At 41.5% G+C, this 16,689-nt stretch overlaps 1 protein-coding gene across 2 annotated transcripts in view; it reads left to right on the forward strand.

The window, feature by feature from the left end:
* The window catches only part of DYNC1LI1 (dynein cytoplasmic 1 light intermediate chain 1), a 54,879-nt gene extending 38,894 nt beyond the window's left edge, over nt 1–15,985 (forward strand). The window contains exons 9-13 of one of the 2 annotated variants that reach the window (XM_074945612.1): nt 7,169–7,228; nt 7,357–7,401; nt 8,727–8,847; nt 10,702–10,860; nt 13,673–15,984. In XM_074945612.1, the coding sequence (XP_074801713.1) occupies nt 7,169–7,228; nt 7,357–7,401; nt 8,727–8,847; nt 10,702–10,860; nt 13,673–13,785 (498 nt within the window). In that variant the 3' untranslated portion in view covers nt 13,786–15,984. Of the gene's footprint in view, nt 1–7,168; nt 7,229–7,356; nt 7,402–8,726; nt 8,848–10,701; nt 10,861–13,672 lie in introns of both variants that reach the window. The other variant, XM_074945613.1, reaches the window with a different exon arrangement.
* The last annotated feature ends 704 nt before the right edge of the window (nt 15,986–16,689 follow it).

Genomic DNA, 16,689 nt, shown 5'->3' on the forward strand with positions numbered 1-16,689 from the left:
TGTAAATAGAAAACTTCTTGATTTAGTCGCTTCTTAGTTAGCGAGACAAAGTGGGTGAGATAATATCTTTTATTGGACCAACTCCATTTGGTGAGAGAGACAAGGTTTCGAGGTTATTCAGACCTCTTCAGGTCTAGGAAACTTACTCTGGAGGAATGTCTACATTGCAATTAAAAACCCTTGGCTGGCCCATGCCAGCTGTCTCTGGCTCTCAGGGCTTGGGCGGTTGGGCTATTTAATTTAGTGAAGACCCCTGGGCTCCAGGATCCTGCAAGATGGGAGGATCCCAGAGCTTGGGCAGCAACCTGAGCAGGAAAGTCTCCACTGCAGTCCCACAGCCTGAGCCCCATAAGCCAGAGCCAGCTGGCCTGGGCCAGCTGCAAGTGTCTAGTTGCAGTGTAGACATACCAAGAGTGTCACAGCTAAATACAAGATGGAACAGATTGTTCTTCTTCGAGTGCTTGTTCATGTCAATTCCAGTCAGGTGTGCGTGCGTGCGCACGCAGCAGCCAGAAGATTTTTCCTAGCAGTATCCATCAAATCTGTCTGAGCGCCCCCTAGTGTGGTGCCATCATGTCACTCAATACCGACCCACCACCCCCTCAGTTCCTTCTTACCACCAGTGACAGTTAGCTGGAACTTCCCCTTACTCTTGTCATGACAAGCGCATTTGGCAGTCTGTATATAGTTTTCATTAGTTCTGTAGTTAGTGTTAAGTAGTTAGTAGGTACTTTGCTTAGGTTTCCTTTGGAGGGGTTTCCTCTCCAGTGCTATCCGGGTGCTAGGGCATGCTGTGGTCTCCTTGCTTCAAAGTCTGTAAGGTCTGCGGCAAGTGTATGCCCAGAAGCAATCCTCAAACTTTGTGTTCGAAGGATCAAAAGGATCGCTGTAGGATCTGCAGGGGTTTTCGCCCCAGGACACTGAAGCTTAGAGATCAGTGCCTGAAGATCCTACTAATGGAAGTGGCACTCCAGCCCCAGTCCGACCCCGGATTGGCGGACCCGGCACCAAGTACCTCCTCAGTATGCAGTGCCCCAGCACCGTTGGCACGGGGATCAGTGCTGAGTAAAGACAGGGACTCTTGTCACTGTCATGGCTCCACTTGTGGCTCACATGCTGCAGGCAGGCATTTGTCTCAATCACCAGTGCCGCAGAAGAGGACCATTTCCTCCCAGGCTAGACCCGCGCTGGGCCACACTACATCAGCTTCGCTGCCAGAGACGGTTGCGTCGACTCCTGCCCCCGTGGAAGGGCGGTCGAGTCTGGACACTTCTCGCTGGCTGAGGCTGAGCCGACAACTTCACTTCCCGTTGACCCCGGAGATGTGTGAGGCAGCCCAGGACCAGCTCCAGCTCACAGCACCGTTCTCCCCACCTAGACGGGAGAGGTCGCCAGCACTGGTCGCTCCCCCGGCACCATCAAGGGGAAAGCCTGCAATGATGGCCTGGCGGTCTCCATCCCCGCTGCACTGCTCCCCGGCGCCAGAACAGGGTCAGCAGCTTAGTCGGTCCCCGAGCCCTCGGTGCGGACCCTGGATGCCTCGAAATACCGCTCCTCCGTGGTCGTCCTTTTCTGAGACCTCTGAGTCGGACTCCTATCGATCTCGTAGGATCACAAGTAGATGGTTCAGGTCATCACGAGACCAGCACCATGGCCCGTACAGTGGCAGTCCCCAGCACAGTGGCCCTTTTGGACTCCCTGGGCCTTTCACCAAGGGCGGAGCCAAGGGTTGCATTCCAGGGCAGCATCGATGGCTTTGGCCACTTTCATATCACCTCCAGTGCCGTTGGTATCAGCAGGATCGGGAGTAGCTCCATGGCTCCCTGACGCTGCCACCATCCCAACCCCTTCTTGTACCTATGTTACCAGGCTCAGACGCCGGCCTCTCCAGTCGTGGCTAGCCTTGGTGTATTGGCCGGCTCGGGACAGTTTGGACAGGGTTGTAACTCTGCCTCACCTTGTCCTCAACTCTTTCCAGTGGTGGCTCAATCCACAGGTAGTGTGTGCAGGGGTCCCCTTCACCAGTCCTCAGCCATCCCTCTCGCTAGTGATGGATGCTCCAGACTTGGGCTGGGGAGCACATCTGGGAGACTTCAGGACACAAGGCCTCTGGTCTCAGGCAGAACTCGCTCTCCGCATCAGTCGGAGTGCGTCTGGCATGCCAGACTTTCCGAGCCCGCTTGACAGGGAGATGTGTATCAGTCATGACAGACAACACCACGGTGATGTTCTATATCGACAAACAGGGGTGCATGCTCCTCACACTGTGGATTTTTCTGTAGCTCATTTGATACACCTGCAAGCATCGTACCTCCCAGGAGTACAGAACAAGTTCCACAGGTCTTTTCACGGCCACGAGCGATCCTATGCCCGGACATTGCGAACTCAATCTGCCAACGCTGTGGCTCTCCCCAGATGGATCTGTTTGCCAGGCGATGCAACAGGAAGTGCCGACAGTTTTTTGCTCCTTCCTGAATCACAGAGTGGGCTGCATCGCGAACACATGCGTTCTCCCATGGGGAGGCCAACTTGTTTACACTTTCCTGACCATCCGTCTCATTCACAAGGTGCTCCTCAAGATATGGATGGAAGAGACTTCAGTGATATTGATAGCTCCAGCCTGCCCCACCAACACTGGTACACATCTCTCCTAGAAATGTCCATGGAAGCCCCAGTTACCTTGCTGCTCCTCTTGGATTTAATAACTCAGGATCACCACCATCTGCAGCCCCTGAACCTCTAGTCGTTGCACCTCACGGCGTGGAAGTGCCATGACTGAACCCCACAGAGCTCTCCTGCTAAGACCTGGTTAGACAAGTCCTCCTTGGCAGTAGGAAACCCTCCACCAGGGCTGCCTACTTTGCCAAGTGGAAGAGATTCTCATTCTGGTTGGCACAGCATCACTCGTCCCAGATGCTTGTCTCTATACCATAGGGACACTGGACTACCTTCTGCATCTCAAGCTGCAGGGACTGTCGTCAATAAGAGTTTACTTGTCCGCCACCTCTGCTTTCCATCCAGGTTCAGAGGGCTGATCAGTGTTTGCCAACCCTATGGTCAGCCGTTTCCTGAAAGGTCTCGACAGGCTATGTCTGCACGTCCAGCAGCTGACCCTGACCTGAGACCTCAATCTAGTCATTTCTGAATTGATGGGTGGTCCTCCTTTGAACCACTGGCGACGTGTTCCCTGCTCTACCTGTCGTGGCGTTTCTGGTAGCGATAACCTCAGCCAGGAGGGTGTCTGAGCTTGAGGCCCTAACATCAGAGCTCCCTTACACAGTGTTCGATAAGGACAAGGTTCGGCTCAGGCCACATCCAGCTTTCCTCCTGAAGGTTGTCTCCCAGTTTCACATCAACCAGGACGTCTTCCTCCCAGTGTTCTATCCTAAGTCATATTTGAGTGGCAGAGAGCAGAGGCTTCACTCATTGGATGTCCAGAGAGCGCTAGCCTTTTACATGGAAAGAACGAAACCGTTTAGGAAGTCCATTCAACTGTTTGTGGCTGTGGCAGACAGGATGAAGGGTCTTCCAGTCTCCTCCCAGTGAATTTCCTCGTGGATCATGCCATGCAACCGTGAATGCTATAACCTGGTAGAGGTGCCTGCCCCTCCGCTCACAGCGCACTCCATTAGGGCGCAAGCTTCTTCAGCAGCGTTCTTGGTGCAAGTCCTGACCCAGGAAATATGCAGAGTGGCGATGTGGTCCTCCATACGTACTTTCACCGCACATTATGCGATTACCCAGCAGGCCAGGGATGATGCGGCCTTTGGTAGAGCAGTGCTCCAGTCAGTGGACAGCTCGACACTGGCTCCTGAATTTAGGCTTGGGAGTCCCCTGATTGGAATTGACATGAACAAGCACTTGAAGAAAGTTGTTCTTCGAGATGTGTTGTTCATGTCCATTCCAATATCCACCCACCTACCCCTCTGTTGGAGTAGCCAGCAAGAAAGAACTGAGGGGGTGGGAACTTAGTAGGGCCCTATATTGAGCACAATGATGGCACCACTCCAGAGGGTTCCCAGACCGATCTGACGGATACTGCTGGGGGAAAATCTTCAGGCTTCCGTGCGCGTGCGCACACACCTGATTAGACTGGACATGAACATCTCGAAGAACAAGAGTTACAAGAAGGTGAGTAACTGTTTGTTTTGGGGTTTTTTTTAGCATGAGTAGTTATCAGATTTCAAGGGATCATTCAAGGTAAAGTGGCCTTGTTAACACTCCTCCATTACATTTCCTTTGTAGATATTCACTGAAGTTTGATGCTTTGCTTTGCCAAACTATGGCAGTTAAACCATTAGGGTTGCTGCCATACTCAGAGAAACATAAATCTCTTATGCTCGTTTACTGGTGCAGTTGTAATGTATTTTCCAAGATATACAGGTACATCTTTAGTTTCCAAATGGGACCAAACATTATAGGTCAACATTTTCATTATAATATGCCCCCAAAACAGTTTACTAACTCAGATTTTTTTTTCAAAAGCAGGCAAATTGAATGGACCTCATATAATGTAATAAAATGCAACATTAAAACATCTAATTTAGGTAGGCCTGTTGTGCCTTTTTGCCATTGTGCCAGTGTTTATGAAACAGTGTTAAGAAATCACAGCCTCAAAGAATCTCAGATATGTATGTGGTATGCCTGCACCCACTATTTAAAAGAGGATGATGACGTTTGTGAAGCTTATCAACCTTTTCCCTCACTCCTTTTTAAATTTCTTTTTGTTCAGTTTTTATGAGCTGTAGCTATAAATGAAGCCAGAAGCCCAGCTACTACATTTAACAGCAAAGCTGAGGCAGCTTGACTTCTTTCAGACTTATCTTCTCATTTCTAGTAGGAAGATCCAGTTAGGAATGTTAAATCCGTTTCAATTTCATATTTTATCAAATTAAAATTGGAAAGGTATCCAGTAGTCTCTGAAACATCTTTGACTATGAGCTTCCATTCAAACTTCAGATGGGAGCATTGTATTTAAAAGTGTCTTCCTCTAGCACTACAGCTACAGCATTCTAAAGATGCGTATGCTTGCACCTAACTTCTGCTCTTTTGGAAAGTTAAATTGCATTGATTTATGAGTTAAATTCAGAATGTACTAACTCTCAGCAAACCTGAATGTTTAAAATGCCTTTATAAATTTCTTATGAATTAAAAAAATCTTAACTCTTCCCTATTTCCTATATTCTGTAGTAGAAACTCATGGTTGTAAACCCTATTTAAAACCAAAAGTAGGCAAATAAAGCCCGGAATTAAACAAGAAGATAAATCTATATTGGATGTGCAACATATCCAGCAAACTTTCTGTGCTTAGTACATTTTATAAATAATTCTGTCTCAGTTATTCAAGGAGATGCCATAAGCAAAGGACAAATAAGGGGTGAGGGGATCTGAAGACCAGTACCTCTACCTCTCACCTAATGAAACTGATATTTTAGGATTATTCTGCAACTTCCCACTGCATGAGCTACTTACAAATACTTAATGGGAAAAGTGACACTATAATCTGCACAATCCTGGAAAAGACAAGATATGTAGTAGTAGTATATACCCGGTGCTCAAGAAAATAATTCACCTGTTTCTACATGCATATAGACTTCAGGCCTGATCCTCAGTAAAATTTTACTTGCTTTAAGACACCTTTTGCCCTGCCGGAGGATTTGTTGTGAGGAAGGGTGATCTTGTGATAGAGGCTTAGAACTGGGACTCAGGATTTCTGGGTTCAGTTTCCAGCTCTACTATTAATTTCATGTGACCTTGAGAAGGTCACATCTGTTTCATTTTCCCTCTGTAAAACAGATATTTTCCTAGATCACAAGATGGTTGTGAGGATAAATTTGTTGTTTATGAGATTCTCGAAAGGTGAGGAAGGTAAAGTATGGTGGCATTTCAGTACCTACCTAGTCCCCAGACATACGGTGAGGTTCTTCAGTCTAAATCAAAATTTCAAGATCTTTGAACAGTCTGAGAAGATCATGCCCTATAAACTGAACAATTTTGTACTAAGTACGTAACAATGCTGTCAAGGTTCCTTCCCCACTCTGAACTCTAGGGTACAGATGTGGGGACCTGCATGCAAACCTCCTAAGCTTACTTTTACCAGCTTAGGTTAAAACTTCCCCAAGGTACAAACTATTTTACCTTTTGCCCTTGGACTTTATCACTACCACCACCAAATGTCTAACCGGTATATTATTGGGAAAGAGTCCGTTTGGAAATGTCTTTTCCCCCTAAAATCCTCCCAACCCTTACACCCCCTTTCCTGGGGAAGGTTTGATAAAAATCCTCACCAATTTCCATAGGTGAACACAGATCCAAACCCTTGGATCTTAAGAACAATGAAAAAGCAATCAGGTTCTTAAAAGAAGAATTTTAATTGAAGAAAAAGTAAAAGAAACACCTCTGTAAAATCAGGATGGCAAATACCTTACAGGATAATCAGATTCAAAACATAGAGAATCCCTCTAGGCTAAACCTTAAGTTACAAAAAGACACAAGCAGGAATATACATTCCATTCAGCACAACTTATTTTATCAGCCATTTAAACAAAACAGAATCTAATGCATCTCTAGCTAGATTGCTTATTAGCCCTTTACAGGAGATCTGACCTGCATTCCTGCTCTGGTCCCGATAAAAACAACACAGACAGAGAGAACCTTTGTTTTTTCCCCCCTCCAGCTTTGAAAGTATCTTGTCTCCTCATTGGTCATTTTGGTCAGGTGCCAGCAAGGTTATCTTTAGCTTCTTAACCCTTTACAGGTGAAAGGGTTTTTCCTCTGGCCAGCAGGGATTTTAAAGGTGTTTACCCTTCCCTTTATATTTATGACAAATGCCTTCCATAGAGCATGTCTAAACTATTAATTGTAATAAAAATGTTAACGAAATAAAACACTTTAACAATGTCTCTTGCTTTAAAAATAAATGCAGAGGTAAAGATGTTCAGCTAGCAGCATGTGAAGATAGTTACCTTATGGTCACTGGCTTTGTGTTAACAATTAGAAAATGTGTAAAGCACCAGAACAGCTTTAGGTTGAAGAAGATGTTGTCTTGAGTCCATTTCCTGCATTTTTTTGTGCCTCCTCATATTAATCTTTAAATAGAATAAGACAACCTCTAGTTTTTAAATGACATCAGTCACAACCATATTGAAATGTTTTTTTTATATTGCAGTTTGTGCATGAAAAAGAAATAGTAGCAGAAGATGATCAAGTGTTTCTTATGAAGCAGCAGGTAGAGTTACTTTGCATTTGTATGGTAGATAATTAGTTTCATTTAAACGTGGTGTTCAATTATATTTATTTTTGAGCTTGTTACAGTAAATGCAAACAGTAATGTCTAATATTTTGTTTTTTTTCCAGTCTCTATTAGCGAAACAGCCACCTACTGCAGCTGGAAGGCCAGTGGTTAGTAACAAAGATTTTAAATACTGAAACTGAAAATCGTGCATTCTTCTGTTTTGATTAATACAATAGCACGTTTGGGTGAGAAGATCACGGACTTCAGTGCTAAGAGCACTTGTGATGTACAAGCTTTTTCTTAATGCTTTTCTACAGTTTTCTTATTGCTGTAAAAATACTTAAGCTGAGAATGAAATTGAGCTCCAACGTGTGCGCAGGTACAGATATACCTACATTTTAGATGGATTTCTGGAACTAGTATATAAAATGTTCAGCAGTGTAACTCTTGTTACTTATTTAAGTTCAAATTTAGAAAAAATTATAAGACTGTTCCTGTAACCTTTTTTCAAGTGACAAGCAACTACTCAGTAATATGACGTATTAAGTTGCTTTTGTGAGGCAATGAAAGTACTAAACGTTTTCAACGCTGTTTGCTTTTAATAAAAATTCTTCTTTCCACCGTATTTGCCACAGCTTGCCTTCATTACTAAGGAGAGCTGGGTGTAGCTTCTCCATGAACCAGTGAATGAAGTTTCCAAAACAACCAGAGCTGCTTTACTCTCTCATCAGGGTGGAGTGCCCACCTCTGCAGTGTCTCTAGTTGTTGGACTGCGGTTCTTAGTTGCAATACTGGTTGGGTTTTTGGGGTGTTTTTTTTTTTTTTGGTTTTTTCCCTGTTAACTTTCAAGTGCTTTGCTAATGCATTATACATACTCACTTCTGTAAAAATGTCAGGTTTCAGAGTAGCAGCCGTGTTAGTCTGTATTCACAAAAAGAAAAGGAGTATTTGTGGCACCTTAGAGACCAACAAATTTATTTGAGCATAAGCTTTCGTGAGCTACAGCTCACTTCATCGGATGCATAAAAGTGGAAAATACAGGTGGGGAGATTTATATACATAGAGAACATGAAACAATGGGTGTTACCATTCTTGTTACAGTGTGTATGGTAACACCCATTGTTTCATGTTCTCTATGTATATAAATCTCCCCACTGTATTTTCCACTTTTATGCATCCGATGAAGTGAGCTGTAGCTCACCAAAGCTTATGCTCAGATAAATTGGTTAGTCTCTAAGGTGCCACAAGTATTCCTTTTCTTTTCTGTAAAAATGTGTATCTCACAGCATTGCATGATTTCTTATTTAAAACGGATTAATTTTTTGGCACAAGTATTCCATTGAATTACATGATCAGTATGAAATGTACCTTTTTTAAAAAAATGGAAAAAATAGCAAAATGTAATTGAATAGTTCTGCTTGTATAGATTATAGTTTATTTCTGGAAGTTGAGTACACAAAATAGTTTGATTATTCAATCTTCTTTTGTGTAGGATGCTTCGCCAAGAGTTCCTGGAGGCTCCCCTAGGACACCAAACAGATCAGTAACATCCAACGTGGCCAGTGTCACACCCATCCCTACTGGCTCAAAAAAAATTGATCCTAATATGAAAGGTATATTTCTTGTGCAGGGAAAATGTAGTGGGAATAAGTGAGCTATTCCTGACTGCTCACTTGAAATACTTTTATATTTGTTTATACTGACCTAATATGTGTAAGAGACAACGATATCTTTTGTTGGGCCAACTTCTGTTGCTGGAAGGGACAAGCTTTTGAACCTCAGAGAGCTCTTCTTTAGGTCTGGAGAAGGAAACCAGAGTGTTCAAGGTAAATACAAGGTGGGACAGATTAAGCATAAAGGGGTCACCAAAGTTGTGGGAGACTGCTTAAAATGATGTGGGCAATTAACACCTCTGAAGTTGTAGGACAATGGAGGGTTAGTAGGCAGCAGGGTGTGTTGCAATTGTTGTAGTGGGCCATAAAACCCTTGGTTTTTGTGTCCAGCAGAGTTATGAATTTAAGTTCCCAGGCCCATCTTTTGAAGGTGTCGTACAGGTTTCCTTTGAGGACAAGAAATGAGAACTCAGGTATGGATGATCCTTTCGTGAAAAGTGTTTGCTCATGGGTAGTAAAGTGTTTTGTCTTATCAGTTTTCTGTGTGAATTCATTCGAGAACGTAGCGGTTGTCTGGTTTCACCCATGTAGTTGTGGTGTACCTTTATCAAGAACATCAAATATTCTAGTATGTTGATAGGCAGGTGTAGGAGCCATGAATCCATAAAGGTATGGTGTTGAAGGGAATATTGATCATTGTAGCATTGGAGATGCAGGTTTTGCATCTGTTTTGGCAGTCTCTGATGCTGCTTTGAGTTGGCGTGTCCTTGTCTTGCTTCTGATGAGCTTAGCGAGGTTGGGGAGTTATCTGAATGCCAGAAGTGGGGTTCGGGAAAGATTTATTTCAGACTGTGGTCCCCATGAAGTATAGCTTTTAATTGCTGTATGATATCCCAAGGAGTGTGTGTTCTGTCGTGGGATAAGTGACAACCAGGGGTATGCAGTCAGTGGGCTTTGTTTTCCTGCATTGAAGCAGGTTCTCCTGGGGTATTTGTATGGCCTGTTCCATGATGCAATCTACTTTTCTCTAGTGGCGCATCCTCGTTTGGTGAAGGTGTGTTAAAATGTGAATCCTAGAGCTTCTCTTCGGTGCATATTCTTTGGTATCTAAGTGCCTGGCTGTAGATACCAGATTTCTGGGTGTATCAAAGCTGGTTGCTGGATTTGCAGGGGTGATCTGAATGTATATTGTATATAGTTGTCTGTAGGAATCCATTGTTGATTGTGGTGTCCAGGAAGTTGATGCTGGTGTGGGGATGTACTAGAGAGAGTTTGATGGATGGGTGTGTTAGCTGAAGTAGTGGTGGAAATTTTTGAGGGAGTTTTTAGGTCATCTGTCCAGAAGATGAAAATATCATTGTATATTGTTGGTTTTGTGATGCATTTTTACAGAAATTTTCCTCGAGGTGGTCCACGAGGAGGTTGGCATACTGGGGAGGCATTTTAGTACCCATGGCTGTTCACATGGTTTGGACAAAGTGTTGTTGAATATAAAGTTATGATGGGTGAGGATAAAAATGAGATTGTCAATGTGTTTGGGATGGGTAACTGGACTTTGTCCATTGCTTGCAGCCTGTCTCAAATATCTGTAAGACAATCTATCTCACCTCGTGTTTAGCTTGAATGCTTGGGTTTCCTTCTCCAGACCTGAAGAAGAGCTCGGTGAAGCTTGAAACCTTGTACCTTCCACCAACGGAAGTTGGTTCAATAGAAAATATTACCTCACCCACCTTTGTCTCTCATATCCTGGGATAAACCCAGTACTACAACACTGCAAAACAACTGTGTAGTCAGCATTTGTTTGGAAAATGTTGTTCTTCATATATAAAATACCTTTCTACTTTTTTGATGTAGCTGGAGCCACAAGCGAAGGCGTCCTAGCTAACTTCTTCAATAGTTTGCTGAGTAAAAAAACTGGTTCCCCAGGCGGTCCTGGTGTTGGTGGTGGCAGCCCTGGAGGAGGGGGCGGTGGAGGTGGTGGCAGCAATTTACCACCATCAGCAAAAAAGTCAGGTATGAATAATCCTAAAGCATCATGGGAATTTTCATTTGTGCAAGGAATATCTTTAATCTAGCATGCAATATTTGTTAAAATGCAGTTAGAAATGTGGCAAGATAAGTAATACAACTTCAATATATACAGCGTTATCCATGGCTCAACGACATGGTAAAACCTGAGAGGCTGACAATGGTAAACCAAGATGAGATCATAGTAGATTTTAATGTGGGAGGGTGTCATGGCTGTATTGTGAGCCTCTGAGCTTTTTTGGGGGAAAAATCATATTGTATTATATCTAATTGAAATTTATGAATAATATCCTGTTCGCTATCTGCTAGCCCTTAGTACTGTGAGGCTCCGAGGTTTTTAGTCTTCTTTCTATCTGCTGCTTTCCAATGTTTGTGTGCTAGAATCAGAGCTTTTGTGGGGAGAACAAACACAGACCAAGAGACTCTCTTGCATTCCTGCAGGGGAATAATGAGGATAAGTAATATGAATGCTCATCTATTGAGTCCCCTCTTTTGTTCCTCATCACCTGGATTTCTCCCTTCTATTAGGGAAGGTGAAGAGAGCAAAAAGGCCCTTCTGGGTAATTGCTGCATGAGCCTGTGGTGTTAGAAAATAAAGGAAGCATGCTAGCTACATTCATCCCCACTTAGCATGCACACACAAGTGCTCCTCAGTGGTGTTAAACAGGCTCTTACTACTGTACTTTGATTCTTTTCATCCACCTGTTGTCCTTTAAGAGTCTAAGCTTTTTGGAGCATGGGCTCTTTTTATGTTTGTACAGCACTAAATGGAGGTCCTCCTGCTTGTAATAGTCCTACTCTTCTTGGGCTGATTGCAGAGAGTGTAGGGGAAAGATTCAGAATGAGCACAGAGATTTCATCAGTAGCTTCTGCATAGATTGGGAATCCTAGTTATTTAAATCCCTCAGTGATCTCTGAATATTGGCTGTCTTGATCACACAACCCTCACTACGAAGTATTGTAGTGCATATCTACAGGACATCTTGGTCCTCCTGACTCCAGTCTGGGGCCATATTGATCAGGAATTATCTGGAGTAGCCAGCTTCCCTAGAGATGCTTTCTCTTCCATGGAGTGATACTTTTGTCCTAATTAAGGTGAGCACATCATAGTTACAGAATTTTTTCCTCAGTCTTAAGTTACAGAGCGACAGAGACATGCTGATCCTATATCTAACAATCACACTTGTCTGGTAATAGTACAGCCCCCGAAGTGTTGCTCCTACTGGTATACATCTTAAAGAACTACACAGAGACAGAATCTTCAGGGGTGGGAGGTACATGATGATTGCAGCATAATTTGTCAGCTGTTGGTCTTATACTCTGGCCTTCAGATATGCCAGAACACCCTCCATCTAATCACTGCAGCTGCCTCACAACTACTTTTGAAAAGCTGAAGCAGAAACCTTTATTGCTGAATATAGAATGAGAGCCTAGCTAAACCTATCAATTTGGGGGGAGGGACAGCTCAGTGGTTTGAGCATTGGCCTGCTAAACCCAGGGTTGTGAGTTCAATCCTTGAGGGGGCCATTTAGGTATCTGGGGCAAAAATTGGGGATTGGTCCTGCTTTGAGCAGGGAGTTGGACTAGATCTCCTGAGGTCCCTTCCAACCCTGATATTCTGTGATTCTATGGACTGCAAACTCCATTACCCAGCACTAGATACAAGGAGGATTGCCACACTGACCTTAATTCTACTGTATGCATATGCATTTGGGCCATCTTATGCATATGCATTACAGTACAACTTTGTGATACCCACTTCGGGAGGGTGGATGGGAATTCAGAGAGTCTTCAACCCAATCAAGAAAACTGGTGAATAGGGGCACAAAAGATCTCCAGCCCCTATTTGAAGAGGGGGGCAGTATCCATGTGGGGGGTGTATGCCGATTCATATGCAAAGACTGGTCATAGGCTTCCTCTGGGCAGGAAATTTCACAGATCTTCAGTAGCTTAAAAGGTCTGGTCTGCTTTTTAAGCTCAGTCGGCTAAGACCTATTAAGGATCTGTGGTCCTTTTTAAATAAGAATTTTCATGTAAACCTAGATAAAATAATCCTGTTTCCCCCATGCCTGTGTGGAAGGAGGTAAGGCGATTGGGAATGTGAAGAGGGTTTATTTTTTCTGTTGGTAAATTGTACAGTTAGTTACTTGAGAGCACTTTGGTTCATTATAAAATATACTCAAGAGATCAAATCAGTATCAGTCAAGTTCATTATTTTCTAATGCTAAAGTTGATTTCAGCTTTGCAAAGTGTTAAAGGGTACTTAGAATAAGTGAACAGGTTTATAGAAAGACATAGGCCAATTCGGGCCATGTAACTGTTTGAAATATAAATCTGTGTATTATTGTGTGCTTAACACATTAACATGTGGTGTGAATAATACATACTTATAATGTGAGCCCAGCATTTATTGGTCAACACTTTCTAGAAATTTTAGGAGATGGAATGTATATCATTTATGTTAGGATTTCATAGGATTTGCTTTCCAGATACAGTGTAAGACCTTGAGAGAACTATTGTAAAAATGGCTTGTTAGCCAAACAGTAGGGTAACCCACATGTCTAAAATTGCTACGGACTAAATATGTTCTCGTTTTACTATATCTTTACTCTAGTGTATCTGCAGTTTGTAAATGTGATTGCATGAAACAACTTATTTAGTATTGTATTAAAGCAGGAAAACTTAACTCTTTTTTTTTTTTATGGATGTTTTTAAGATATAACATAGTTGTGGGAAAACAAGTCCTTTCATTTTTAAGCATGACCAAGTGTTGTGTGTTTTTTTTTTTTTTGTACAGGCCAGAAGCCAGTCTTGACCGATGTTCAGGCAGAATTGGATAGAATTTCACGAAAACCTGAAATGGTCTCTCCCACAACACCTACTTCCCCCACAGAAGGTGAAGCATCTTGAAGACACCAAATAAAGCAATTTATTCAGTTTTCTGGGATAATTTAAACTTGCCTCTGCCTCTTCCTTCAGTGACTGGAACTAGACAGCTGAAACACTTTTTCAGAGAAGGACAAACAATTGATGTCTTTATTTCATGTGTTGCCCAGCTTTACAAAAGGGAGCTAATACAGATGGAAAACTATACCACACCATATAGGACTACTGTTCACGGTGGAATTTAAAGAATTAACTAATTCCTGGATTTTGTTGAAAAGTTGGTGTAATTGTGTAAAATGGCACATATGTCCACTTAATCATATAATGTTAAAGGCTGCTTAAAGAGTTGGAAAATGACATGTAGCATGGGCACTTAATGTATATTGATCTCCCAATCTATTATAGTTGAATTTAATACAGGTTAACCTTTGAGGGATAGAACTACTAGTTTTGCTGGAAGAGAGGATAATCGGTTGTTATAACTTTGTGCGCCAACAATAAACTAACCTGCATAAAATTCAACACTTCATGTGGAATATGACAGCAAACCTGTCTGATCTCATTTGAGATTTACACTGCATCAAAAACTTGCGCTAAACTTTCATTCCAGCGTAAGACTTTAAAATATTGGCCAATTTGATAACTTCAGACACTGAATAGACTATTTGTGTAAAGAAAAAAGCAGAGGTAACTAATAAAAAAATGTACAGATTATCAGTATCCAGATTTTTTTCTGTGTATATATGGCTCAGCCTTAACATCCCCTCTTTTTGTTTCCCAAATTAGTTATGGTTTTAAATCAGACATTAAAACTGTGATCAGTTAATAAAGTATTATCTGCATTCAGATATAAATAAATTCATTGCATTTTCTTGTATTAAAATGTATATTAGCTAATCAAAGTGTTTAGTGTTTCACTCTTGAAGACTAGGTACTTAAACGTCCCTCCCTCTTATCTTTCACCCTTCTGTGAATAATAGTATGGCCCAGCTTTAAGCTTCCCTAAAACGTGATATAGTTCTGGAAGAAACAAATATGAATCTGCTACTCATACAATACAGCATTGTACTAATCTTCCTACCTGCAAAACTTCGATCATCAGATTTCGGGGATTTAGTCTTTAGTTTAAAAGCCCACCAGATATACTAAGCATCCCACTGATGATTTTTTAATGCACTCTGTGGAATCATGTGACAAAAGTTAGCATTTTATTGGTTATTTCAGCTTTCAATACACAGTATTTGAGAAACACTTGAGATCATAAACATAATGTGAGAAGTCTTCCACTGAAGCTCATGGTATACTGAGATTAGAACAACTTTCAAAGATTATCCTGAGTATTTTTATTAACAATTCTTAAATAGGTGTACAATTTTTTTTTTACTAAAACAGTGGGTATAATGTACACAATTTCCCTAATTTACTAATTGGAAATCTGCTAAAAAGTGTTAGGAGAAAACATTAATATCCATAATTTTTATTCTGGGTATGGTATTATACTTGATATTGCTGTTTAAGTTCCTACTTTTGATACAGATTTTTTTTCTGATTTCCCCAAAAATTCATTTTCTTGAGACTAACATACTAGAATGTTTTGCTTTGTTAGCTTTGATTTTATTGCTTGCTCTTCAGGGAACTTTTTAAAATATTGGCTGCTTATCAATGCTAAAAATCTGAGACTAGCTGTCTTCTCTGAACAAATCTATTGAATTATTTTAAACATGGGATCTCATTTGAATAATCTGATCAGGAATAAATCTAAAGTACAATAATGGTAAAATTTTGCCCGTGCAACGCATAATAATGGTCCAACTCTCCTGACCAACTATGTGAACTGCTGAGGAATAACTGTATAGAATATATACATCAAGAAGGAAATGGTTTCTAATCACGGATGCATTGCATGCATCACTGTTCCTTGAACACTTCACTACTGTGCTTACACATGTACAGTAATTTTTTTAACATAGTCATTTAAAATGTGCATGACAGCTCTTATACTGCTGATGAGATCACCAGTGTGTTTCCTATCTAAATTCTAGTGGTACACCATACTCTCATTAAAAGGCAGAAACTTAAGATTTTAGCATGTTTAAATTGCAGAACTATTTTTGTACTGTTTTAGTTTTTGCAAGGAAGAGACTTTCGGTTTCTAAACTTTTCAGTTCTGTTCATTTGAGCGTATCTGATATCAAAGTAAAGGCCCTTTGTGAAGTTGGACAAATGTCTCAAAAGAGTTCAATAAACATCCATTACACAGTTTATTTTTTGGGCTTTATTTTAGAAAAAGAAATTGTAATGGAATCTCAGTACTAAAGTGCATGAAAATCTAAAACCACATTTCTGCATATTTGAAGCTTTTGAATAATACGCATTGAAGGATTCCTTAGCCTCTCTTTATCAAGGACAAATCCGCTACAAAAGAAAAGGCAGTAGAAGGAAGCTGTGTGCTGTGCCTCATCTTTTAGAGAAAATAAATACCATGTTCTGTGGAAAAATGCATCAAAATCTATTGCAAATAAGTAGTTTAAACACTTGGTTTTTTAAAGTGGCTGTTGCCAAATCCCTTTAAACTGTATCTGTTGTACAGTACCCATCTGTTTAAACATACAATAAAATCATGACAAAACTCCTATAACTAAAAACAAAATAAAGCAGCTATAACAAAAAAGAGACTGGAGGCTATTGCCCTCTAACTGGGATTAAACACTCTCAATTGCCACTCAAAGTAATCTATTTTTTCATTCTATTAATGGGAGTAAAATGTTGCCTTGAGTCTAATTTCCTCTTGCTATTTCAGCTGTCAAAAAGATCTTAGCCAAACCACTTTTTTCTGGAATAGTTTTAATATGAATTTACAAACCTGTCACCACAAATGTACTATCAGTTAAACATATTGGTACACAAACAACGAACCCATCAACTCTG

This window comes from Natator depressus, chromosome 2, assembly GCF_965152275.1.
Source record: "Natator depressus isolate rNatDep1 chromosome 2, rNatDep2.hap1, whole genome shotgun sequence".
In the NCBI taxonomy this organism is placed as follows: Eukaryota; Metazoa; Chordata; order Testudines; family Cheloniidae; genus Natator; species Natator depressus.